The sequence below is a fragment of the Petaurus breviceps genome, unplaced genomic scaffold (assembly GCF_028583685.1).
Source record: "Petaurus breviceps papuanus isolate PSGF00001 unplaced genomic scaffold, PetGlider_PUasm1.0 140, whole genome shotgun sequence".
NCBI classification, from domain to species: Eukaryota; Metazoa; Chordata; class Mammalia; order Diprotodontia; family Petauridae; genus Petaurus; species Petaurus breviceps.
In genome coordinates, this window is record NW_027185698.1 from 45263562 (window position 1) to 45291519 (window position 27958).

At 43.6% G+C, this 27958-nt stretch overlaps 1 protein-coding gene across 3 annotated transcripts in view; it reads left to right on the forward strand.

Annotated features, from left to right (window-relative positions):
* The window catches only part of SLBP (stem-loop histone mRNA binding protein), a 56504-nt gene extending 30780 nt beyond the window's left edge, over positions 1 to 25724 (forward strand). For 2 of the 3 annotated variants that reach the window (XM_069071327.1, XM_069071336.1), the window contains exons 8-9: positions 12904 to 13002; positions 14144 to 14353. In XM_069071327.1, coding sequence (XP_068927428.1) covers positions 12904 to 13002; positions 14144 to 14338 — 294 coding nt within the window. In that variant the 3' untranslated portion in view covers positions 14339 to 14353. Of the gene's footprint in view, positions 1 to 12903; positions 13003 to 14143; positions 14354 to 25607 lie in introns of those variants that run through there. The other variant, XM_069071347.1, reaches the window with a different exon arrangement.
* The last annotated feature ends 2234 nt before the right edge of the window (positions 25725 to 27958 follow it).

Genomic DNA, 27958 nt, shown 5'->3' on the forward strand with positions numbered 1-27958 from the left:
TCTCTCTCTATTTCATTTTTCAAACCGCTGACAGACAGCTTTTTTATATATAGTTTTAGCTCTCTTGCTAAACTCCTTAAAAATCTCTGTTGGGTCCCAAAGAAAGTTCAAACTCCTTTCTCTAGTTTTCCAGGCCCTTGACAATCCAGTACTGCCTCACCTTTCCAACCCTTATACATAACTCCAAAGAGTTCAGCCTGACTATTCACACAGGAAAAACCAAGTGGATGAAAGAAGAATGCTCCTTGTCTAAGCTATGACACACAGTTGGAAGGACAGGCTGTGGAGTATGTTTATCTTGGACACAAAGTACAGATGAACAACGAATGAACTGGGTGCAGCGCTGAACAGGAAGTCAGGGAGTTAGTTGTTTGGACTTTTAGGTTCTCCAGGAATCAAAGGCCCATCTTGTTAGCACCAGTATACCTCTGCAGTAGCTGTTAGCTATGAAGTGCCACAGCCCCACTGAACTCTAAGCTACATGAGGGCAGGGACAGTATCTTAGTTGATTGTTGTACCTCACTCAGCACCCTGCATATGATATGTGCTTTTTGCTGAATTAAAGTGAATCTCTCACTTAGTACTTGGGTAACCCAAAGCAAGTCACAGCTTCTATGGTAGAGTTCTTAACCTGTGGTCTGAGAACTTTTTTTTTTTAACATGTTGATAACTATATCTCAATATAATTGGTTTCGTTAAAAACATTATCATGGGAAGGGATCATAGGCATCACTGGCTGCGAGAGGGTGTATCTCATAATACAAAAATGGTTAAGAAACTTTGTTCTATAGGCATCAGACTCCTCAGCTGTAAAATGTGGAATCTTCTAGCTTAAGATCAACTTTAGCCCAGGGACTTGGCTTAGTCAGTAAATCCCCCTTTCCAAAGAGTTCTAAATTTGGAGTGAGAGGACATGAGTTCTAATTCTGGCCCAGTCTAACCTCTCTGCATCTTAGCTTCTTCATCTGTAAAAATGGAGGCAGGGTCAACAGAGATCTGACCTAGATGACTTTTAAGGTCTCTTTCAGCTCTAAATCTCTGTACCTTTTGATTGTATCTCATGGAATGCCTGGGCTGGAGAGGGATTTTAGAACAGAGAATGTCAGAACTGCACAGGCCCAGGAGATTAGCTTCTTTAGAGAGAAGAAAGGACATGCCCAAAGTCACACAAGGGGTTAGTGGCAGAGTTGGGGCACAAACCCAAGTCTCCTGACTCCCAAATCCAAGGCTCTCTCCACTAAGCAGCACTGTCCAGTGAGAAAGCCCATCTTTCCTTTAGAAATCACTTACAGAGAATTGATCATTATGGGAAATTCTGCCTAGCTGCCAAGAAGGGGCCACATGTACTGTGTTGTCTTGCTGTGATCTAAGGGCATGGATGACTTAGCTAAATTCCTCTCCCAGGTACCACTATCCCCACCCCCCAATCAAGAGCAGATGGGTGCTTCTTGGAATGACCTTGGCAGCCCTAGGAAGTATGGGAAGGTTTCCAGGGCAGCTAAGGACCATAGGAGTAGACTGGTTGGGTGTGAGCAAAGCTAACACCTTTTGTCTTTCCCAGCAGAGTACTCTGCACACAGTAGGGACTTAATATGCTGAATAAAGTGGGAGGGAGAGAAGAAAAGAGAGAGGGAAAGAAAGAAGAGAAAAACAAGAAAAGAAAAGGCAAGGGGAAGAAGGTGGGAAAGAAAGGGGGAGGAGAATTGAAAGACCTCCTTAATAAAAGAGAAGAGGAGTTCAGAGAGGAGTGTGGAATGAGAGCTGGGTTCAGCTGTTCTCTTTGGAGCAGGGGCTTCTAACCTGGGGTCCATGGACTCTTAAGGGGTTTTCAGCTAGATTTCAGTGGGTCTGTGAACATGAATGGGGAAGAAAAATTACATCTTACCTCTAACTGAAATTTAGCATTTCTTTCCATTGCAAACATAAGCATCAAACCTTGCCAAAGGACCAAATAACACAAAAGAGATTCAGAATTTTGATTTTGAGAGTCACATGATGAATACCAAGGATCTGAGAAGATTTCAGTGAATTAACTGATAAAAAATGAAGTAAGCAGAACCAGGAAAACACTAACTAGCAAGGTAAATGGAAAGCATAATAGCCAAACAATTGAAACTGAATGCTGTGAAATTATAAAGGCCAAGCTTGGCCTGCTAGAGATGAGATATAAGAAGGCACCTCCCTCTTTCTTTTTTTTTTTAATTATTTTTTTTATTAATTTGTTTGTTTCCTTTTAGTTTACAGGATTCAATTTCACAATTCCTTGAGTTTCACATTTTGTCCCCTTCCCTCCCCTCCCCCGCCATGGCGGCTTATAGTCAAGTATAGGATCTGTAAATACTTTCACATTATACATTAGTCAGGTTATAAGGACGGATTGTACCAACTGGAATGAAAAATGGTAAAGAGGACATAAAACCAAATAAGAGAAGGAAAAAGATCAGGTATTTTGCTTCCACCTGGATATAAACTTAGTTCTTTCTAGTTCTTTCTCTGGATGCACATATTTCTCTCCATCATGAGTCTTTTGGGATTGACTTATATCACTGCATTGCTGAGAAGAGTCCAGTCTATCAAAGTTGGTCATCACACATACGTTGTGTCCGTAATTGTGTACAAATTTCTCCTGGTTCTACTCTTCTCACTCAGCATCAGTTCTTTTAAGCCTCTCCAGGTAAATATGAAGACCGTCTGCTCCTCGTTTCTTATAGCACAATAGTATTCCATAACATGCATATACCACAACTTGTTCAGCCATTCCCCAATTGATGGGCACCCCCTTAATTTCCAATTCTTTGCTACCACAAAAAGAGCTGCTATAAACATTTTTGTACATATAGGTCTTTCTCTCATTTCTATGATCTCTTTGGGATATAACCCTAGGAGTGGTATTGCTGGATCAAAGGGTATGAAAGTATTTATAGCCCTTTGGGCATAATTCCAGATTGCTCTCCAGAAAGGCTGGATCAGTTCACAACTCCACCAACAATGCATTAGTGTTCCAGTTTGCCCACATCCTCTCCAGCATTTGTCATTTTCCTGTTTTGTCATCTTAGCCAATCTGACTGGTGAGATGTGGTACCTCAGAGTTGTTTTGATTTGCATTTCTCTAATCAATAGTGAATTAGAGCATTTCTTCATGTGCTTATAGATAGCTTTAATTTCTTTCTCTAAAAACTGCCTGTTCATATCCTTTGACCATTTATCAATTGGGGAATGACTTGTATTCTTACAGATTTGACTCAATTCTCTGTATATTTTAGAAATGAGTCCTTTGTCAGAGACATAGGTTGCAAAGATTCTTTCCCAATTTCCCACCTCCCTCTTAATCTTGGTTACACTGGCTTTATTTGTACAGAAACTTTTCAATTTCATGTAGTCAAAATTATCCATTTTACATTTTATAATGTTCTCTAATTCTTGTTTAGTCATAAAGTCTTTCCCTCTCCACAAGTCTGATAGGTAAACTATTCCTTGTTTTAGGAGACTGCTTACAGTATCAACCTTTATACCTAGATCATGCACCCATTTAGACTTGATTTTGGTATATGGTGTTAGATAATGGTCTATGTCCAGTTTCTGCCATACTATATTCCAGTTTTCCCAGCAGTTTTTGTCAAATAGTGAGTTCTTATCCCAAAAACCAGGGTCTGGAGGTTTATCAAACAATAGATTACTATGGTCATTGACTTCTGAATCTCATGTGCCTAATCTATTCCATTGATCCACTCCTTTATTCCTCAGCCAGTACCAAATAGTTTTGATGACTGCTGCTTTATAATACAGATTGAAATCTGGTATAGCTAGGCCACCTTCCCTAGCATTTCTTTAATTCCCTTGATATTCTGGACCGTTTATTCTTCCAAATGAATTTTGTTACTATTTTTTCTAGCTCTATAAAGTAGTTTTTTGGTAAATTAATTGGTATGGCACTAAATATATAATTTAATTTAGGTAAAATTGTCATTTTTTTTATATTAGCTCGACCCAGCCACGAGCAATTGATATTTTTCCAATTAGTTAGATCTGACTTTATTTGTGTAAAAAGTGTTTTGTAATGATCATACAGGTCCTGGGTTTGTTTTGGCAGGTAGATTCCCAAATATTTTATAATGTCTACAGTAACTTTAAATGGGATTTTTCTTTCTATCTCTTGCTGTTTAATTTCATTGGAAATATATAGGAATGCCGAGGATTTATGTGGGTTTACTTTATATCCTGCAACTTTGCCAAATTTATTTATTGTCTCAAGTAGTTTTTTACTTGATTCTCTAGGATTCTCTAAGTATATCATCATATCATCTGCAAAGAGTGATAGCTTGGTCTCTTCTTTGCCTAACTTGATTCCTTTGATTTCTTTTTCTTCTCTAATTGCTACTGCTAACATTTCTAGTATCAGATTGAATAAGAGGGGTGATAGTGGACACCCTTCCTCTTTCTTTTGCAAAGGTGGGGAACTGTGGGTGTGTACCACTATTGATAGAGTCAGATATTGTTGATGAGTTGGCAAGTTTTGAACTTTTTTCCCCTCTTTCTATTTTATTCTTTTTTACATGGGGTGTTTCTGTATAAAGGAGGGAAGGGCTAGATTGAGAAGTGTCAAAAGGAAAGATATCACAAAAGTTTTATTTTGAAAAAACAATCTTAAACTGTTCTCTTTGTTCAGGTATCTGAGTTTTATCTCTCCTCACATTATAGGCTCCCTGAGGACAGGGCCTCTGTCTTCTCTACCTACTGTGGTTAATTGATAAGGTAAAGTTAGCACTTTCAGTTCTCTAGGTGACCCACCTCCGACAGAAGCTGACTGACTCAGGATGCAGAATGAAACATATTTCTGGTCTTGGCCAATGTGAGAATTTGTTTTGCTTGACTTTGCATATTTCTTACAGGGTTGGTTGTTTGTTCCACAGTTCGGGTGGGAGAGTCAGAAAGAAAGAAAATAAATTCCTGTTAATAAATGCCTGAAAAAAAGTTTTGTTTTGTTTTTTCAAAAATCTTTGAAAAAAGATTGGTTTCTTCTCCCTCACAGAATTATTCAACAATGGAATGGGCTGTTCTTTGTAATGAGCTCCCTGTCAGGGGAGGTGTTTGGTTAGGTGCTGGATTTCACCCTGTCAAGGACATTGTGGATTCCTATACTGGGAGGCCGCTCTTTAGGAGTCCTCAGGTGTGGAAGAGACAGGACTCATAAGCAAAAAGAACTAATAATTTAAGAAAGCTTCTGAAGGCAAACTCCTCAATGTCACTACCATTCCAAAGCTGTCCAGCCTTGTGGTTAGAACCCCTCCTCAGGCACAGGCAAACTCCTGCTAATCAAGACACACCTCAGATAGGGGAAAACCTCTGGATTTCAGCCACCCAAACTCCAGCTGGCATAGCCAGGAAATATTGCTGAGACTGGCAAAGCCAGGGCCAAGTTTTGAGTGGCACCAGGCCAAGCTCTGAACACTGTGGGCTGGTGCATAGTTTGAGGTGGGAACCAGGGAGAACTGGTACTCACTTTCTGAGTGGGCTCTGACCTCTTGAGTCAGAGGAGAAGGCCAAAGGCAGGCGGGCACAAGAACTACAACAAACCTGCCAACCAAATTGAGTATGACTGTGCCGCAGGCTGAGTCCCCCATGGCTGGGGCCATTCTGTCTGGACTGACTTTCCCTGGGGGGCTCTGGAGAACTAAAGGCAAAGGTTCTCCCATCTTGGCTTCTGGAGCTCTAAATGATTTATAACTTTCCAAGTTTGAAACCACCTCTGCTTGCAAATGGAAATTCAGTGTGTAAGGTTTGGAGGTAGATCCTGGTGAGGGAATGGTATTGTTTTTAATTCAGCCCATTAGTCCTGTGGACTCAGCCATCTACTGTCTCATCCCTGAAGGAGGCAGGTATTGTTAGGAAGGCTCTGATATCACCTCCCCGGGTACTCCGTTGTCCCCTGTGTAAAATGAAAGGGTTGGACCAGATGATAGATCTCTAAGGGTCCTTTCAGTTCTATTTACTCTGATCATAGAATCAGATCTAGGGCAGAAGGGACATCAGGGGTCATGTACATCACTACCCTCGTTTTAGAGAAGAGGGAAGGGAGACTGTGTTGCTGGACTGATTTGTCCAAGATCATACAGGTAGTATTAGGGGCAGAGTTTGAACTCAGGTCTTCTGAGCCTCCTATGTGCCCTACTTTAAAAAAAAAAAAAGGAGCTGTTTCAGCCATCTTCATCTATCCAAGGCACATGTTCTTCTACAGCTCATATTTCTCTGTTTCATGGTTCACAGCCACCCAGAAGTAGGTGGATAGAACAGTGTCCTCTAATTTACAAATGAGGAAGCTAAAAAGTTTGGAACCCTGTTTTTCTCTTTTCTTTTCTTTTTTTTTTTTAGATTTTGCTTTTTGCTTTTTTGGAGGGGGGAAGGTAGGGCAATTGGGGTTAAGTAACTTGCCCAAGGTCACATGGCTAGTTTTGTGTTAGGTGTTTGAGGCCAGATTTGAACTCAGGTCCTCCTGACTCCAGGGCTGGTGCTCTATTCACTGCACCACTTAGCCGCCCCCATGATTTTCTTTCTATCCCCAGCTCTTAGCACTTAAAAATGGCTTGTTGATTGGTCAGTTAGAGAATTTGAGTGATTTAATTGCCCCCGGTCTCACATATGGTGAATGTCAGAGCCAAGATTTGAACCCAGGACTTCTGATGCCTGGCACTAGGCCAAAGTACTAGAGTCCTTTGAGGCCTCTCAGTTCTTTCCTGGACATCTTAGACTCCAGGACTTCTCCTTCTTACCCACTTGCTGCTTTATAGAAAGCTAGGTCTTTCTGCAGGCCTCTGTCTTTCCCATCCTGTCTTTAGTCCCATGAGGTCTCCCTAAGATTTGCCAAACTGATAGGTAATAACTTAATGAAGTCCCCATCCCTCTTTCAATGAAGGTAGCATTCCTGGAAGCAGTAATGTAGTGAAAAGATCAGTGAACCTAAAAACAGAAACCATACATTTAAATGCAGATCTGCCATTTATTAGTAGGGTTACATTCAGGGAATCTAGTCTCTGAGTCTCAGTTTCCTCCTCCATTAAATGGGGATTATAGCCCTGCTTCCTAGGGCTGCCATGATGAAAGGTGGCTGATTTCTATTGCTGGTGGGCCGGGGAGAGAGGGCACAAGAGAGTGAGAATATAGAAGTGAGAGGCTGGGGTTGCTAAAGCCAGATTTGGATGACGGCACGAAGTGGAGGGTGGGCGGCCCTGCTCCCTGCTGGCCCCTCTCCTTCTCGACGCCCTCTCTCTACTAATATTAGACCCTGGCTGTGTCATCGGTACATGTGTGTGGGCCTGAGCCCACCAGGGCCTTCTGGTTGTGCTAGTGAGATCACAGCTGAATCAGGCCAAGCCAAGCTAAGTTGTCATGTGTTCAGCCTGCTCCTTTCTCTATCACTCCCTGTGAGGAGGGGAACCAAGGAGAAGAGGAGATGGAGGGAAAGAGGGGGATCAGGTGCTGCCTGGAAATGGCCCCCAGCTTCTCTTGTAGACCCCAGCCAACCCTAATCTTAGGCTAGCCTAAGAGAGGCAGGAGCCTCTCGTGTAGTGAAAGGACTAAGTGATTTATTATGGGCCTCCTATGTGCCAGGCACTGTGGTAAGTCCTTTACAAATGTTTGCTCCTCACAAGCAGGGCCCCCATCCTATGACACAGGTAATAAGTAGCAGAGTCAAGATCTGAGCCAGGTATTTCTCTTCCAAGTGGGTGAAGACTGCCATCTTTATGATAGCTCTAGGAAGTATGTGAGGGTTTCCAGGGCAGCTAGGAACTATGGGGGTAGAGGTGGAATATTTATATCTACATATATAGATATGTATACCTATGTAAATTTATATTTGTACATATGTATATATTTACATTTATATTCATATATGCAGATTGTGTATGTTTATATAAATATACATATATACTTAAATGTATGTGTATTAATATATTTTTACCTCTTTATATATATATATATATATATGTAGATATAGATATCTTTGACAGATAGCGAAGTTGGACACTCAATTGGGATCCAATCAGTATCAGAATAAAATAGCGAATAAATATCAGAATAAAATCCAGCGAATGGGCTGGATTGCCTCCTAATGGTCTTCCTACCTCCAGTCTCTGAGTATTCTGAGTTTTCCTCCATATTAAATTAAAGTGATTTTCACAAAGCATAAGTCTGACCATATCACTCTCTCACTCAGTAAATTCCAGTGCTTTCCTCTTATGTCTAGGTTCTAATATAAATTTCAAACCCTTCACAATCTAGTTCCAACCTTATTATGTAGCCTTATTATACTTTACTTCCCTTCACATACTCTATGGTCCACCTAAACCAGCCTTCTCTTAATTTCTCACACATTATACCCCATCTCTCACCTTTACAACTTTGCACTGGCCCTTTCATATCTGAAATATACTCCTTCCTCCCCTCCCCTCTTAGAATTTCTAGTTTCCCTCAAGACTTGGCTGTCACTGCCAGAACCTTCCCCTCCCTTTAAGCACCTTGTGGGTTTTTTGGATTACACATGTTATTTCTTCAATGTAGGGAATTCCCGGTGAGGAAATTCCCTCTACCAATGAAGATCAACACCTATTCTGATAGTTAGTCTTAGAAAGTTGCTTGAGGCACTAAAGGTTAAGTGACATTCTTAGAGACACAAAGCCCTGCTTAAGGTTTGTGTGTTCATTATCGGATGTTCATATTGCACAGGGGTTGTCTAAATGCAGCTTGTGGGAAGGCATGGTCAGATCTATCTGTGGAATCTTAGCCTCTAGGAAGAAGAAGTCACAAAGCTTACCACTCTGTACTCCCTCTAGGAAAGGGCTACTGGACGAGAATTACATCTTTCATCCTAAATACTGCTGGTTTAAGGATACAGTAGATGAAAGACAAAAGCTGCTAGCTTCCCTGGTCACTCTCCCCTAAAGGGGGTAGTGCCTAGCTTATACTCTTAGATTTGACCTCTTCCCACCTAATGCTAGTTACACGAAAGACCATCACAGATAGCGAATAGCAAGTAAACCCTTTCAATCAAATAGCAAACAGAAATTGCAGAAGTGGTACAGCTTAGAATATACCAGAAAATTCCAAACCAACACATGTCCTCTGGAAGAAAAGCTTGAAGAAGGAAAAAAGCAAAAAATGGCTCTTCTCTCCAAGTCTCTCATACCAACTCCTTTCATCATGGCATTGCATCAACATTCTTTCCACCAATTAGGTAAATCATGGCTTAGCTAGAAATCTGGATATGTCAGAGCCAGGATTTGAATCCAGGGGTTCCTAACTTCAAGGTCACCTTTGTATCATGCAGCCTCTCATCTTGTATTTGTTTTGTATATATCTTTAGATTTACGTGTTATTTTTCTTGGTGGAATGTAAGCTCCTTGATGGCAAGGACTGTTTTGCTTTTACCTAACAGCAACACTTACTTAATCAATGCTTGCTAAATGAATGAGGAAATTTCAAAATTCCTTTGATGAACCCAAACTTCTCCCCAGAATAATTTTAATATCAGTATTTTATTGGTGTTGTAGGACTTTGAGTTGTGGAATGTTTTAGTCTCTGAAAATTTTTAAAAATGAGTATCACTTAAATGTCAATGGAGAGGTAGACAATGGGTGTGAGCAGGCTGTGCCATACAGCATATTAGGAACTATTAAAAAAAAAACCAGAATAAAATATATCAGAGAACTTTATGATTGACACTGAGGCTTCACTTCACACCCTTCTTTTTGGCACTAAAGTGATTTTCCTACAGTGCTAGTCTGATCATGTCATCCCTCTACTCAGTAAACTTCAGTGATTTCTTATTGACTCCAGGAGCAAATACAAAATATTCTGTTTGGCATTCAAAGCCCTTTATAACCTATCCCCCTCCTCCCTTTCCAGTCTTCTTTCTCCTTACTCCCTGATACCTGCTCCTTAATTCAGTGACACTGGCTGTACCAAGAAGACACTCTATTTCTCATCTCCTGGCACTTGCTCTGGTTGTCCCTTATGCCTAGAATGTTCCCCCTCCTCTAATCTGACTACTGACCTCCCTGGCTTTAATTCCCAGCTAAAATCTCACCAGGGATATATGGGGTGTCCAGGGAAGACTAACACCTCTGGTGGGATGGCTGCTAAGTCCTTTTTGGAACTGCTCATCTATCTTTGGTGTCCACTTGATTAACCCAGGTCTCACCTGTGGCTTCAAGAAGCTGTGGCCTGTGCAGTGGCCACACATCTCAGTAAAACCATCTTGGCAGATGGGCTAAACCAGGTTGAGGGTAACAGGCTTCAAACCTGTGAGTTGGGGAGTGTCTACCCAAAGCATGTGAAGATTTCCACTAGCAGAATGGGTAGATGAGAACATTTTGTTCCAATGACCATGAAGGGGGCTGAAGCAGGCAGGATGCAGAACTTAGAGTCTGGTTGGGCGTCAAAGATGCCGTGGTCATCCTCTGCATCCTGCACTATCACCAGTTGTCTTGAATTTTGTCTTGCCACTGGACTTCAATGACTCTGGAAGAGAGAGTAAGGCTGATGACCTGACTGCAATCCTGCCTCACTTAAGTCCACTTCATTCAAGAGTCAAGACATCACACTGTGATGTCACTGGTCCTCTTCAGAATGAATGACAAAGAACAACAAAATTCCACCTTCAGCTTTCCCCAACCCCTCTTAATCCCATTGCCTTCTCTTGGTTAATTGATTCCTATGTCTTCTGTTTGCTTTGAATATATTTGTTTGTATGTTGTCTCTCCCATTAGATTATAAATTCCTTGAGGGCAGGGCACTGTCTTTTGCCTCTGTTTGTATCCTGAGGGTTTTCTCATTCAGTTGTGTATAGCTCTATGTCCATGGGTTTTTCTTGGCAAAGATAATTGAATTTGTTTGCCATTTCCCTATCCATAGGAGGCACTTAATACATCTTTAATTAACTGATTGGCAAAATTGACTACAGACAAAAATAATAAAGGTTGGAAAGGCTTGGGGAAAAGGGCATAGTAATGCACTCTGGGTGGATATATGAATTGATCCAATCATTCTTCAAAAAAATTGGAAACTATATTAAAGTGTGCATGCCCCTTGATCTGTTACTAGGTATAATCTCCAAGAAGGTAAAAAACAGGGCAAGATCCCATTATATATGAAAATATTGATATCAGTCCTTGCAGTAGCAAATACTATATCATAGGGACCCATCAATTCAGGAATGGTCGAATGAATGAAATAGTATATGGATGTAATAGAATATTATTGTACTATAAGAAATTACAAATGTGAAGAATTCAGAGAAACCTAGGAAGAGTTATGTGAGCAAAGTAAACATACCCAGAAATACGTTTTGTGAGGTTACTATAGCAACATAGAATAGAGACCCCTAAAGAATCCAAGATGCATAGCTAGAGTGGTGGCCACTTGTGCCATCAGAAGAACCAGTGACGAATGAAGCCTCCTACTGTAGTGAGAGATGGTAGGCTTTTAGATAAGGACACAGTGTACTTTTTCAGACAGGGCCAATGATTGATTTGTTTTACTTTAAATGTACCTGTGTTATGAAGAGGGGTTCTATGGTGGGGCAGAGTCATTGGGAAGTGCTGTTATTTTTTTTTTTTAAGAGAGCAGTAATGAAACATTAAAACAAAAAGAAATGTCTGATTGGAGAAGATGGATTGGGCACAAATTGAGTATGAGAGATGACCAGCCCACCTTTTTACTGACATTTCTTTTTTTGTATCCTCTTGGTATTAGGATAAGTCAAGGAAGGCCCCCAATCTAATGGATGGACTTATGAAGGAAAACCTGGATAAGAATCAGACAGGATGGCCAAGCATGGATAGGTTAGGCTCTGCTTTCAAGGAGGGAACATCCATTCCCATGACATCCTAGGTTCATTATGTGAGGGTTGGAGTATATATTTTGCTTTTTGGAGGGGCAGTTGGGGTTAAATACTTGCCCAAGGTCACATGGCTAGTTTTTTGTGTTGTGTCTGAGGCTGGATTTGAACTCAGGTCCTCCTGACTCCAGAGCTGGTACTCTATTCACTGCCCACCTAGCTGCCAGGGTTGGAGTATATTGACTCCAAGTTTAGGGTTCATTAGATTATACTTGAGCAAAGGGTTCAAGGCCCCCATAGATGAGGCAGGGAATTTTGCCCGGAGTAGTATAAAGGGACAGTCATGGGGCAGGGGTGAGGGGGTAGACTTGATTTTAACTAGTTCAGTGGTTCAGGTTCAGGACTCGAATGAAATGAGATAAAACTAGAGACACTTGTAAATCATCTTACAACTAACGAAAAGAAACTTAACTATAGCATGGAAAAGGTATTCTACAAGGCTACAGCACTGATTCATTTGGGAATAGCTTTTCTGCCTCTGTATTCATCCCTCTCTAAGGGAGGAGGTCCTGATTCTTCCTATACTGGTTTTTGTACCAAGGCCATCAGGAGTCTTCATCAAAAGCCTTAGTCCCCTGGATTCAAGGATTGTTTTGGTACCTTTTAAGGAGAAACTGGCCTAGTCTACCTTGGGTAGGGCCTTCAGAAAAACTAACCCAGCCTACATGGTGATGACCTTGTTAACTGTCATTCCTACCACAGTTGGCAAGGGCTGTTTGTCCTATTGGAGAAATCAGCCCTGACATCTTCCCTTTCTGGCCAGCCTAGCCACCCCCCTCTGCCTGCTCAACAGAGGCATAGTTGTAGACCTGGCCCCCTATGACCCTGTGGGCTTCTGCTGCTTGCGGTCAGAAGAGGAGCCCCCAAAAAGGGAAGGGTCACCATGGCTGCCTTCTGCTCTGGGCTGAGGCCACTGTCAGGAAGCAGGAAAAGCATCAGATATGGTATCTGAAGATTGGGCTTTGATGTTACATGACATATGTATTATCTTTGTATTTATTTTGCTGTAGAAACAGCGGCTACAGAAGAAACATCCAAGAAGACCTAGATCTGAGTGGAGCCTCTGGCACATCCTGGCTCTGTGGGCCCTCAGGCTGGAAGATGCAGAGGTAGGGCCTGTGTTGGGAAATACTTGACTAGTGAAATCATAGACCAGGTCCCTATGTCTGTCCCTCTGTAGTATACTTTTATCTGTCCTTGTAATCTTTCCCAGGGAAGGGCAGACTCCATAGAAGGGGAGATTATTCCATTCTTTGTACTTGTATTTGCCATGTGTTGGACACTGGGTTCATCATTTAATAAATCCTTGTGGTTTGGTTGTTGTCTAATGACAAATGCATCAGAAAGGGGCAAACATACATGGGATTTTTCTCCTAGAGGGGGACGAGGGAAGGATACTGGGAGAAATTTCGGTAATGTTAAAAAAAAAAAAAAGACATCAATAAAAATTTATTAAAAAAAAAAAAAAGAAGTGGGGTGGCTAGGTGGCACAGTGAATAGAGCACCGGCTCTGGAGTCAAGAGGACCTGAGTTCAAATTCGGCCTCAGACACTTGACACACTAGCTGTGTGACCTTGGGCAAGTCACTTAACCCCAATTAAAAACACCCCCCCCAAAAAAGAAGAAAAATGCCAACAAAGTACTCTGTGATTTCAGAGGGAAGGTTGCTGTTGACTGGGAGGGAAATCAGGAGCTTCCTGGGAGGAGCTGGCATTTCACTGAGTTAAAACTGTATAGAAAATTGATAGGCAAGAAGATGGTGAAGGGAGAATGAACAGAGCTGTGGATGTAGAAAAGTACCAGGCATTTCTTTTTTTTTTTTTTAAGCAATCGGGTTAAGTAACTTGCTCAAGGTTACACGGCCAGGTGTTTCTGGGTGGGTGCTAAGTGATCCCCAGGTCATCCCGACACTGGAGCCGGTGCTCTTATTCGCTGTGCTGCCTGGCCGCCCCACCAGGCATTTCTGGGTGGCAATGAGTGATCCATTTTTGTTGGATGGTGGAATGTGTACAGAGGAGTAACAGGTGACAAAGCAGGAGAGGTAGCCTGGTGCCAGACTGGAGAGAGCCTTGATCGCTGGGAGGGGAATCTGAACTTTATCCTGCAGGCGATAGGGAGCTACTGAAGATTTTAGAGCATGTGAGTGGCACAACCGTGTCTATGAGAAAGCTTATTTTGGCGGTGGTATGAAGTATTGGTTCTGAGCTAGAAGGTAATCTAGAAATCTGTTCCATTCCTCTCATCTCGTAGGTGAGAAAAAGGAGCCCCAGAATGGTGCAAGGGACTTGCCAAGACCACACAAAAAGCCAGTGGCTGAGCAGGAATGGGTTCATAGACACTAAATTTTGGGTTTTCTTGGAAAACCCAAGGATTAAACCCCCTTTGGGTCAACTAAGCAAGCTGCTGCTACTAGATTCCCTACAGCTAGTCCATAAACTCCGATGACCACAGCTTCCAAGGATCTCCCTGAACCTGGTCCTGGAATGAGCATAAACCAAGGAGAGCCACCAGATCTACAGAAAAGTCCTCCTTTTTGTTTGTTTGTTTACTGTGGCTTGTTACAAGTGATTGCTTATAATAATATGAATAAGGACACTTCTCCCTGCTTGAGAGGTATCTCATCATCTATGATTCCAAGGGTTTGACATGACCTTCAAGAGCCTTGCTGGGCAGGGTGGGCCCCAAGAACACTGTTTTCCAAGTGAGAGAAATAGAGAAGGCACATGTCCTGCCCCAGGTCACACAGCAAAGCAGAAGCAGAAAGTACAGCTGTTAGCAATTTACCTGGGACTTTGAACTCCTGTCTAACACAAGTCTGTTCGACTGAGTCCTGTGTTCCTGTAGATTTTTATGTATTCTTGCCCTCCAAAGACCATTTTCTTCTTGAAAGATTCACTCACACAGTTGTCTTGCATGTGTGTGAAAAGCAGTGAGATGCAGAAAGAGAAGGAGGGAAATAGTTAAAGACAGAGTAGAAAGGGACAGACAGAAACAGGAAGTCAGGGGTGGATGGACCCGAGAAGGGAGCAGAGACAGAGCCAAAAGAGTCAGAGACAAGTAGAGCAGAGACAGGGGTGAGGAGACCAGAAACAAAGGAAGAAAAGAGAGGGTCAAAGATTGTGCACAGAGGCCACAGATAAAGGAAAAAGGGTAAGAAAGAAAGAAAGAAAAAAGCAGATAGAATATCGAGATTTTAGAGTTTTGAGAGATGTCAGATGTTAGAGGTCCTCTGCCAGGGGTCTTGACCGTTCTTGGGGTCATGGACCCTCTGGCAATCTGGGTGAAGCCTATGGACCCCTTCTCAGAATCATGTTTGCTGTCTGCATTCATTTTTTAATTTGATTTTTTTTAATTAAAAATTCTTATTTTCTCTCTCTCCCATTTCTTTTTCCCTCATTGCAAAAGAAAGAAAACTTGTTGGGGAGACATCTCTATGCTGATTCTCACATCTGCTTATCCATCCCTAACCCCACTGCTGGTCTCCAACTGCCTTTCATACATCATATGTTCAGTAGACACCTTTAACTCTGTATGTCCAAAGTTGAATTCATTGCCTTTCCCTCTAAATCCCCCTCTTCTCATTTCTGCCTTTCCTATTACTGTCGAGGGCAGCACCATTCTTCCAGTCCCTCATCAGGCTGGGATTCATCCTGGATTCCTCACTATCTCTGGCCTCTACCCCCCACCCATATCCAAGCTGTTGCCCAGGCTATGTGAATCTCACCTTTGCAAGGTCTCTCAAATGTGCCGCCTTTTCTGCTCTGGCACTGTCACCACACTGGTGCAGGCCCACCTCGCCTCACATCCTGATCACTGCCCTAGTCTGCTGGGGGATCTGCCTGCCTCCATTCACCACAATGATTTTCCGAAAGCATCGGTCTGACTGATCTGATCACTCCCCCCAACTCAGTAAACTCTGTTGCCTCCAGGATAAAATTTAAAAAAAAACCCTCTTATTTGGCATTCTGAGCCCTTGGTTAGCTAGCCCCCTCCTTCTTTTCCTTTCTTCCTACCTCTAACCACTCCTTCCTCATATGTAGCCTGATCCAATGACACTGGCCTCCTGGCTATTCTTTGAATAAGACCTTCCATGTCCCAAGGGGGCATTTTCTCTGGCTGCTCTCCATGTCAGAAATGTTCTCCTTTCAAAATCCCACCTTCTACAGGCAGCCTTTCCCATTCCCTCTTAATTCTAGTGCCTTCCTCCTGTGGCCTCCTTTCCCATTTATCCGGCTTGTAGCTTGATTGTACATAGTCATCTGCATACTGTCTCCCCTGTTGCACTGTGAGCTCCTTGAGGGCACGGGCTGTCTTTTGCCCTTCTTGGTATCTCCAGGGATTAGTACAGAGCCTGGCACCAGGCAGACACTTCACAAATCCCTATTGACTGAATGACAGCCTGCAAATGAGGTGCATACAGGATAAATTGGGGGGTGGGAGGGGAGGTCTCATAGTTTGGAAAATACTAAGGTTAAGGACTGGGAAGGGCTTCTTGCAGAAGGATGAGACCTGAAGGAAGCCAGGGAAGCCAGGAGGGGGAGATGAGGAGACCTCCAGGCACGGCGGGCAGCCAGAAGAAATACAGTGAAAGGGGGGAGCAGACCCAGGCCCAGTAGCCTGGGGGGAAAGGAGCGGACAGACCCCGGCTCCGACCTTTTCCAGGAGTGTTAGTACACCGTAGCTTCTTTAGGAGAAGTTTGTGGGAGGAGCAGGAGAGAAAAGGACCTGAATACAAAGAAAGAGGAGAAAATCAGGTGATTTGGAGTCACCCAGAGGACTAGTTTGGACTAGTGAAGCAGATCAGGGGTTGGATCAGAGAGAAACGGAGAATTTGAAGAACGATCTCCAGGCCCAGATACTGGTTCAGATTTTACTTCCTGCTTGTGAGGGAAATTAGGTGGAGGACAATTAGGAAGGATATAAAAAGATAAAGGAGGATTAGGGAATAGAACCTGAAGGGTCAGACTGAAAAAAAAAAAAGATAAGGGGGAGGAGGGGTCACACAAGGTAAGAGGAATGATCCAAGGTTAAGCAAACCGATGGAGTGGATTGGTGGGTGGAGAAAATTGGAGAAAGCATTGGAGATCCATTTTAGCCAAAAGGAAGGTTGTGAAGACCTGGGGAAGGAATTTGAGCATTGTTAATATAATGAGAGCTAGCATTTACATAGACCTTTAAAGTTTGCAAAGCTTTTACATAAACCTTTAAAGTTTGCAAAGCACTTTTAAAGTGTCTCCCTTTATCTTCACAATAACTGTGGGAGGTTTTATCCCCACTTGACAGATGTAGAAACTGAGGCAGGGAGAGGAATGTCTGAGAAGGGATGAAAAAGCATGGAGGGGCTGCCGTGCTTAATTAGGGGTGGTGTGAAAGCATTGCCTGGCAGCAGGGAGGACCCAGTTAGAAGTTATGTAGCACAATCTGTAGTAGACCCCAGTCAGCATGGTTTCATGGATTAGAATTTAAAGGGCCAGTTTGGTTTGGAGAAGCAGGGCCAGAGAGAATTCTCCAGAAGGAGGGATGGATGGCCCAGGAAGAGAAGTGGAAGCAGTCAATCCATGCCAAGGATACCAAGAAAATAGTGAAAACGGTGCCTGCCCTCAGAGAGCTAGCATTTTAATCAGTGACACCACCAGCATTTTTTTTTTTTAACTCTACCAGTGCTTTGCTTGATATAGGAAGTTCCTGGTACAGAAACTCCGTTTTCAAATGCAGATCAGCACTACCTGCAGGGTGTAGTGTTGGAGAATTGACCAAAGCACTGAGAGACAGTGACCCACCCAGGACTACAAGGCCAGCCTTGAATCCAGCTCTTCCTGTCTTTAACCACTGGACCATACTGGAAAATGAAAATGCGCGTGCACACACACACACACACACACACACACACACACAAAACACTGGACCATACTGGAATATATGTGCTCACATATATTCCAGTAGGTGATTATATATGTATATCCATAGAACACATAGTAGAGACAAGGTAACTCTAGAATGAGGGCACTCACAGCTGCAAGGAAATGGAGGTGGGGGGAGACCAGGAAAGGCCTCCAGCAGAAATGGGGGTTAGATCTGAGGCTTGAAAGAAGCCCAAGAAGCCCACTTTTAAGAAAGTGAGATGAGGAGAAAGTATTTCCAGCTCCAGGGGCAGCCAGTACAAAGAGGTGGGGGGCATCTAGGTGACTCAGTGAATAGAGCATTGGCCCTGGAGTCAGGAAGACCTGAGTTCAAATGCGGCCTCAGACACTTGACACATTTACTAGCTGTGTGACCTTGGGTAAGTCACTTAACCCCAATTGCCTTGCCTTCCTCTTCCAAAAACAACAACAACAACCAAAAACAAAGGAGGTGGAATCTTACCTGGGAGGCAACTGGGTGGTGAAATGGATAGAGAACTGCACCTGGAGGCTGAAAGACTTGAGTTCAAATCCAGCTTCAGATGCTTATTAACTCTATGACCTTTTTTTGTTTCTTCCATTGTAAAATGGGGATAATAACTGGGCCCACTTGTTGTGAGGCTCAAATGAGACTTGTAAATTTTGTGAAATGCTTAGCACAGGACCTGGCACATCCTTTGTAGTTCAGTTGTGTCCTACGCTAAATGACCCCATTTGGGGTTTTCTTTGCCAGAGATACTAGTGTTCTGCCATTTCCTTCTGCAGTTTATTCTACAGATGAGAAAACTGAGGCAAACAGCGTTAAATGGCTTGCCTAGGGTCACACAGCTAGTAAGTGTCTGGGCATTTTTCTGCTAAAATTCATCTCTTCTCCCTTCTATGAGCACAGATAATTGAGTTGCCTGTAAAAAAAAAAAGAGAGAGAGACTGAATAGAGTGTGTCCTTTCAGCCTGTGAGTGGGTCCTGGCCTTCTGCAGCCCCCTCCTGCCCTGGTTCTCTTTCCTTGCATGCAGCTCCAGGGCTTGTCCTGCCTGGCTTGGCTTTGGACATTCCCACACATTCATTCCCATTCCATATCTAGCCTTGGTCAGCAGGACCTTACCTTTAAATCTTCGAAATGACCAGAGCCAGCCCTGCCCTCCTAGCATGAGAGTGCTGTAATGACAGATAACACACACTTAGTATGTAAGTGTCTCCCATGAGCAGAGCCCTGTATTTAATCCTGGAAATCCAGAGATGAAAAGCAAGCCAGTTTCTACCTCAAGAAGCTTATGGTCTCCTCATCTAATTTGACAGAGTTTCTCTGTAGGAATTTGTAGCCCCAACCCCTCTACAAAGGGCTGAAGGTCCCACAGCAAACTTCCAGGGAGGGACTAACCAGCTGAGACATGTAATTTGCTTCTGAGGCAAAGGCATCTGGCAGGATTTGGGACTGCACTTTAAGAGATCTTGAAATAAGGAAGCATTCAGCAGAAGCCTTGACATCAGAGATTAGCCTGGGAGAGCAGGGCAAAACCTGTTCTGATGGGATCGGGAACAATTGGGCTTCTTCTGATTACTGTCCCAGCCCCTTCCATATCAAGGATATTAAGGGTATACTTCTCAGGGGGAAAAAAATCCAGGCTATCAGCAGCCATATGAAAAGACATTCATTTCAAGCCACTAATATTTAAGAAAAATGAAAATTAAAGCAATTCCAACGCTTCAGATGATCAAAGTTGACAGAAAAGGATAAGGGCAGTGCCGGCATTGCTGGACTTTCTCATGGCCCAACAGAGAGCAAAAGGGCAGAGGGGAGCCCAAACCTAGGTTCCCTGACTCCAAGTCCAGTCCATATTTTTTCCTTTGTGCCATGTCAAACTCAAATGGATCCTTGTGGACTATTTCTTGACTTAGAAAACCACAAATTAACATTTCCTATGTTGTTCGCATTTTTATTTATTCTGTTAAACATTTCCCAGTTGCATTTAAATTTGGTTCAGGGAGTTTTGCAGGCGTCAGAGTGTGATGCTTCTGCTGTACTCCATGCTGCTTTCACCATAGGCTAAGGCAGCAAGCTTTCCATCAGTAACCTGAAAGGTTTTGTTTAAACTTGAAGACTTTTCTGAAATGTACAGCTTCGACTACTTACCTAGAATCTACCACAGTCAAAGGCATAAGCAGCAGCTCTTACAATGAATAGAATGCAAGGTCCCAGTAGGAATAGAGGGAGAAATTTAGGTGTGAGATAACAAAAGAGATCAATAAATAAAAAAGTATTTAAACAAACAAACAAACAATAATATAAGTTCTGGAGGGCAGGGTCAGTCTTGTCTTGGTATTCCCTGGCACAATGTCTGGCCCACTTGTTACTAGATGACCTGCCTAGCACACAGCAGATTCTTAATAAATGCTTATTGATTGATGGTTTTCCAGGCAAGCACAACAAACCAGGTGCCGTAATGCCAACTTTGCAAGACAAATTCAAGTGGTGGGTAAGGAAGGACCTTAGACCTCCTGTCATAAACTCACATGAGGGCACAGATCTCACTTAGGAACATGGAGAGGCAGAGAACCCCAGGAGCAGATCTCTAGGCAGAGGTCCAGGGATATCACAGGACACTGCTAAGGGGTTCCTGTCTCTGTGTCCAATGCCTGTCCATTAGCCCTGCTGACTTTCATGGTCAGGCCTTAGGAAGGGGCAGCTAGGTGACATAGTGGATGGACACTGTGTGACCCTGGGCAAATCACTTCACCCTGTTTGCCTCGGTTTCCTCACCTGTAAAATGAGCTGGAAAAGGAAACGGCAAACTGCTCTAGAATCACTGCCAAGAAAGCACCAAATGGGGTCATGAAGAGTCAGGCATGACTGAAAAACAACAGGATGGGTGGGGCTGGGTGATCCCTCGTAAGAGATTCCTTTTGAGTTATGGGTTGAGGTAGAGGTCCTCAGTATCAGATAGATGGTGCAAACAGGGGGTGGTGGCCTACTGGGGCAGGTCATAGAGCAATGAACTAGGAGTCAGGAAGACCAGAGTTCAAATACAGCTGCAGCCAACTATGTGACCCTTAACCTCTCTCTGTTTCCATTTCCTCATCTGTGAAATGGGAACAATAATGGCTTTGTTGTTGTGAGCATGACTCGAGATAATATTTGTCAAGTACTTTATAAACTTTCAAGCTCCATCCGTTTGTTGGCTGCCGTTATTATTGGCCATTATTCAGAGCTGCAAGAGTGGGCTAGGTCTGGGGAAAGCCCCCACTCCTCCACCCCTCCTCTCTTCGCTTCCAGATCTGGTCTGGTCTCTTTGCTCTGAGGTTCTGGCCAAGCCCTGGGGAAGAAGGCGTGTAGGGCCAGCCCTGCAAAGACCGGGACATGGGCCAGAGTGCTCCCCAGGCCTCCAGGGAGCAAAGCAGCTGACTGGCTCACCCTTTCCGAGGCTCACCGACCACGAGGCGTAGAGATAAGAGTGACCCCAGAGATCATTCAGTTCCAGCCAGTCTTGTTTCATTTTATCTTTTAAAAAAGTCTTTGCTTTTTATGTCACGATCATTTCTAGAGTCTATGCCCACGATTGATCATATTGAAAAAATATTGTATCTGAATCCAAGGGCTTGGGTTTGAATCTTAACTCTGATGAGGCAGGACTGTGAGCTCCTCCCCCGAGTCCTTGTGAGGACAGGGATAGTATTTTGCCTTTCATTGTGTCCTTACTTCTTAGCATGGTTCCCAGCACATAGTAGGTGCTTCATAAACAAATGTTTTATGCCTAACTGACTGACTTTCTACCTCTGTGACTTTAGGTAAGTCATTTAATCTCATCAGACCTCCTATAAGATAAAGAAGATGGACTAGATGCCCTCACAGCCCCTTCTGATTCTAAATCTAATCCATACATATTGGAATCTGCCATAATGGAAACTTCCCCACTTCCAGAGTAAGGCCTTTCTGGACAATCCTTTAAGCAGTCATTGTGCATTTTAAAGTCCCTACTGTGTGGTAGGTACACCTAGCTAGTAACTTCATCAGACCATAGAATTTAGAGTTTCAAGGGACCTTCCCCTCTTCTTAGGAAAACGAGGTCCGGAGAAGTTCAGTGATTTGCCTAAGGTAGCAGAGGCGGGATCTAGTACCCTTTCTGCACCGTGCCAGCACAAGGGGGTTAGATTAGATAACCTCAAAAGCCTCTTCCACATCTCCTTTTCACACACCCCCTCACCCGGCACCCTGCCAGCTCCCTACCTCACTCCTTCTTTATTCCTTAAGACCCCACCCCATTAAACTTTGGCCTTCTTCCACCAAGAAATTAAGTACTAGCCCAGATGATGATGAGGAGACATTTAGCTTTGGCAGGGGTGTGTGTATGTGTGTATGGGGGTGCCCACAGATTCCCAGGCGTAGCCGGTGGCCTCTTCCCTGGCAGCCAAATTGGCAAAGATGAAACCAACTGGCTCTTTCCCCGACTGCTCTGGTCCCGAGATCTCCCACCACCCATCTCTAATGGGAACAAAGCAAACTGACAGGCATAGCACTTTGGGGGTAATTTCCCTAATCGATCAATCAACAGGTAATCATTAGTCCGTGGGAAAACATTTCTGAAGAGGAATGAGCAAACACTATCAGCTCTTGGCTTCCAGACAGGAGGCTGCAGGACAGCCTTTATCCAGAAGGTGGAAGAGGGGGAGCTCTGGGTGATGTCTGAACTAGGGCAAGTGAAGCAGAACGAAACAAAAAAACAACCTACGTGGGTCCCATCCAAGTGCTTTGGGGAGCTGTGACCTCCTTCCACTCCACAGAATCCAGTTCAACAAAGGTTTGCTTCCTGCCCGTTGTGGGCAGAGCCTTATGCACCGAGCTGGGGAAGACAGAGCAGAAAGTAGAATGCTTCTGTCAGCACTGAAGAGCCCCCCGAGGGCACCTGAGTCAAGATGCCCCTCTAGAGCATCCCAGTGAGGAACAAGAGCCCTCTGCACCATGGGCATTCACATGACCCCTCAGAGCCTTGCCTTCCTTACTTGTAGGATGCTTCAGTACCTGATCCATCTGTGATCGAATAGATGTAGACATGGCATAACAATGCAGACCATCCCCAACCCCTCGCCCATCCTGGGTGACTCTTGTTTGTTTCCTTCCACTGCTGGTCAGGTGTGCTAGAGTCCTTTCACTCATGGGTACAGTGACATTAGCAGTGGGCTCAGAACCTTCATGAGTTCAAATCCAGACTCATACATTTACTAGCTGTGTGACCCTGGGCAAGTCACTTCACCCTGTTTGCTTCAGTTTCCTCATCTGTAAAATGAGGTGGAGAAGGAAATGGCAAACCAGCCAGTATCTTTGCCAAGAAGACCCCAAATGGGGCCGTGGAGAGTAAAACAGCTCTAACTACAGCATGGCATCAGTGAGTCTTGGGCTAACTGGCGCGGTTCCTGTGGGGAAACCAGCTTGTAAAGGTTATAGGACTGTAGTATATGAGTGTGAATGTGTCAGAGCACAGGGCTGGGCAAGATGACTTCTGTCATGGGGACCTTATGATCAGCAGACTGCTCCAAGATCTCGGGGGACAGGGAGCTCAGTCCGTTCTATTTGAGGGCAGCCCTCATGGCTGGGAAGGTTTTTCCTGAGACTGAGCTGAAATCTGCACCTCTCCAACTCCTAGTCTTTACCCCAGAGCTAAGGCAGAATAAGTTCTCTTCTTCCTTGTGGCATTGCTTCATATGCCCGAGTACCAGGACCACATCCTTCCTAAGGCTCCTCTCCTCCCGAGCCACATCCCAGCGTCCTCCACCACCCCTGATGTGACCTGGGCTCTCCTTCTCTTTCCCATTCCAGTCACCCTCCTCCCCATGCACCCCAGCTCATCAATGGCCTTTTAAAAATGCTGCACCTTGAACTGGGCGCAGGACTCTGGATGTGGCCAGGCTGGAAGGCTGGGAAGCTTTGACTGTTACCTCCCTTGGTCTGGACACTCTAACGTTCTTAATCCTACCTAAGACTGCATTGGATGCCTGAGGTTTGTCCCATCTCCTGTGCACCCCCCCCTCCATTGCAAGGTGTTTGTTTGTTTTATAAAGAACAGGTTTGAGCCAGACTCAACTGAGTCTGAACTTCATTGGCTCTCTCTCACCTTCAGGATCACATAGAAAGTCCTCTCTTGGCGCTGAAGCCTCTGTCCCAAGGCCCTTCCAACCTCGGTAGCCTTTGCAGGCCTTAGTCCCTTCCATGAGCTCTGAGTTAGCCTATTCACAGTCCTTTGAACACGACTCTCCCTCTTCCCTCCCTGTGTCTTTGCACCCTCTGCTGTCTCACACAGAACACTCTACCCTCTCCTCATTCTGCTGGCTTCCTTCAAGGCTCAGCTCATATCCCACCTTAGCTGGGGTCTCTCCTTGTCTCCCATCCCTCCCCACCCAATGCCTGCTAAGTGACCTTTCAGACTACCTCTCTCTCTAGATCTTTTATATTCCTAATTATTTGCAGGTAGTCTCCTCCACTAGGCTGTGAGCTTCTTGAGGGCAGGGATTTTTTTTATTTCTTTTGGCCTTTCTTTTTATGCCTAGGGCTTAACACAGTTCCCTGACACATAAACATTAATAAATACTTGTGGACTGTCTGTCTGAATGTGACAAACACACAGAAAACTATAATTAAAAAACAAACAAGACTTGGTGAGTGAAGTGTGATCTGAGGTCCCAAAAAGGAAGGTCATTTATGACAAAAGAGATTAGGGAAGGCTTCCTGGAGGAGGTAGTGTATGACCTGGTCTGTAAAAGTTAAGGAGGAATCAAGTAAAGGAAGGACATTCCAGGCCTAGGGAACTTTGTGGACAAAGATATGGAGGTGGGGGAACACAGCTTTTCTGGAGCATACATGATGTGGTTGATAGGGAGGTGTCTGAATCAAAGTTGCCACCAGATCTCTTGGGGCCTTCAATGCGAACCAGAAAAGCAGAGTAAAGTGGAATCTGAACTTGGTTAGAGTGACACTAAAGATTTGTGAGCTTGAATAGATGGATGGAATGTTTATTAACCATTTACCATGTGCTATTTACTGTGCTAAGCCCTGGAGGTACCAATGAAAAAAATGAAAAAAATCCTTATTCACCAAGAGCCCCAATTCAGTGGTTTTGTCCAAAGCAGACATAGCAAGAGGGAATCTCTCTTAGTGAGGAAGCTTGCCTGCCAGTTCTGTGAGCCTTCTGTTACAAGCCTAATGATCATAATAGCTACCATTTACAAAGTGCTTGAAGCTGGCAAAATGTGTTTTGCATTATTTGCGTTTAGCCTGGGAGGTAGATTCTATGAAACCCATTTTACAAATGAGGAGGCTGAGGCTAATAGAGGTAAAGTGATTTGCCCATGGCCACACAGCTAAGAAGTGGCTGAGGCAGGAGGAGATAGAACACTGGGCTTGGAGTCAGGAAGACCTGAGTTCAAATTTGGCCTCAGCCACATCCAAGTGTTACCTGAGCCTGGGCCATGGACCTGTCATGCAAATTGTGTATATACAATGCAGATTTTTTTATAGAAATTCTTTTTTAAAAATTATTCATTTCATTATATATTTATTAAAAAATTTTAGCAGTCATTTAAAAATAATTTTGAGTTCTTAATTCTCTCCCCCCGCCCTAGCCCTTGAGAAGGCAAGCAATGTGATATAAAAGTCATCAAAAATCTATTTTTTTTGTAGAAATTCTAGTATGTTGTTTACTCTGGTAGCCTCCTTGCCATAGAACATGGTACATTCAGTACTTGAAACAAACAGAAGATTGACAATAGAAATGTAAACAGGGTCCTAGTTTACGAATTTGCTGAATATCTTGATTATCTCTTCCAGGAATCAGGCCAATTTTCTTGGCATAAGCACCAAGTATACAGGGATGGCAATCCCCACTGGAGCCAGTCTGGAAAGAAGTCCCAAGTCACTGAATAACAGGCACACCCGATCTAACGTTGTGAATTGGTCCTGAGGAAACAGGTCATTAGGTAAAACAAAGTCACCAGGGGAAATGAGTGGTGTACAGGAGCAATGTTAGACAGGTCTGTGGAACCAAGGGGATTCCAGCAGCCCTGGACTGGGGGTAGTGAAGCTGAGGAGGGTCGTCCCACCGCCCCAGGCTTGTTTGATTGGAGGGATGAGCCCAAATGCAGGAAAAAAAATCTTCCATACCATTGGACTTACGTATGTATAACTTGAGGGTTGTTAAGGGGAAGGGGAATTAGGTTTGCTTTTGGTGCAAGAGGGGCAGGTGGAAACAATGAGGAGCCCAGTCACAGGAAAACCTTCTTGATGATTAGAGCCATTGAAAAGTGGCTTGGAAGGTCCTGATCACTGATAGCAAGAAGAGATGGGATGACTGATCCCCTATCAGGAATGTTGAAGCTGGAGGGAGGGAGGTGGTTAGCTATGGGTTGCACTAAATGAGAGGGTACTGGTTCTGAAGTCAGAAAAACTGGGTTCAAATCCAGGTCTACCATTGACACCACCTGTGTGACCTTGGACACAAGGTCCCTCCTCATCTATAAAATGAGGCTTTGGATGGTAAATGGCTTTTAAATTCTGGTCCAGTCTATGATTCATGTGTGGTTCATGAAAATTCTCCTGATTTCCTTAGTCCAGTGTGATCTCTCTTTCCAGGCCCAGTCCCTTGGTATTTTGTTTCTGGGATTCCTACTGGAATTTACCCCCTCCTACCTTGCACAAGGAGTATTTATGGGCCTGTCTTACCCCTGCCCCTAGTTAGATGCTCAGCTTAGGCCTGTATCTGATTCACCTTTGCCTCCTCTATCCTGCCCCACCTGGGGTCTAGAACCTAGCACAGAGCTAGACCTGGCAGAAGGAATGCAACAAGTATTTCTTGAATCCATGAATAAACTAAATGAATGAGTGAATGATTCACTTACCTGGGGTAAGCGAATTTCCCCTTCTCTAAATCACAATTTCCTTGCATGAAAAAAGGAGAACATTACTTAATTATTTTCAAATTTTTTTTTAAATTTATATTTTTGTCAATTAACAAACATCAGATTTTCTCTCCCTTCTACTAGACTCTTTCACTCCTTGAAAAGAGAAAAGAAAAACAAAATTAAATAAATCTATTTAGCCAAGCAAAACAAATCCCCACATTGGTCATATTCAAAATATATATGTGTATATATGCATATATGTGTACATATACATATACACACACATATATGGGGGTGTGGGTGTATGGATATACTATTCCTCATCCTATCCCTGCTCTGTCAGGAGGTGGGCAGCAGTATCCATACATTTTAGAAGTGGAAGGAACCATAGAATTCATCTGTCTAGCTCTCTCATTTTACATAGGACAACTGAGGCCCAGTGCAGATGGTTCTCACTGCTCATTAATGACACTATCAGGACTAGACCCTCTTTTTTCTCTTTTAAATACATTTTTTTTAATATCTTTTGTTTTAACAGCACTGGAATTTTTCACAGTATCCCTTCCCCTACCAGAGAGCTTTCCCATACAACAACATTATTTTTAAAAGAAAAAAAGGAAGGAAAAAACCCAGCAAAACTGATCAAGACATTAAAAAGAAACTGCAAATATAAACACTGTTCCAAACCTCCCACCTCTGCAAAGGAGTTGGGGATAAGGATGCTTTCTCCCATTTGCTCTTTGGGGCCGTGTTTGTTCTTTCTTTTTAAAATTAGTTTTTGTTGACATATTTTATTTTTTACGTAACCAGACTTTCTCCCAGCATCTCTCCTTCCTCATTTCTGGGGAAACATCCCATTTAACAGATGTTTTTAAGGGTAGGCTTTTCAATGTTCCAGCCTCTGCAAAGGACTGGGGTGGGGTGTCTTCTCATGCCTCTCACTGGGGCCATGCTTACTCTTTGTAATTGTGCAGCACATTCTTTTTTTTTGCTTTTTGGAAGGCAGTTGGGGGTTAAGTGACTTGCCCAAGGTCACACAGCTAGTTTTTGTATTAAGTGTCTGAGGCCGAATTTGAATTAAGGTCCTCCTGACTCCAGGGCCAGTGCTCTATTCACTGCGCCACCTAGCTTCCCCCAGCACATTCTTTAGATCACTTTAGAGCTGTTCTTTCTATTTACGTTGTTATGGGCATTTTGTGTTTTGTTTTCTTGCCTCTACCGGTTTTTCTGTCTTTTCATTCTTCTCTGTAGTAGTCATATTTTTTGTTTTCTTACAGCACT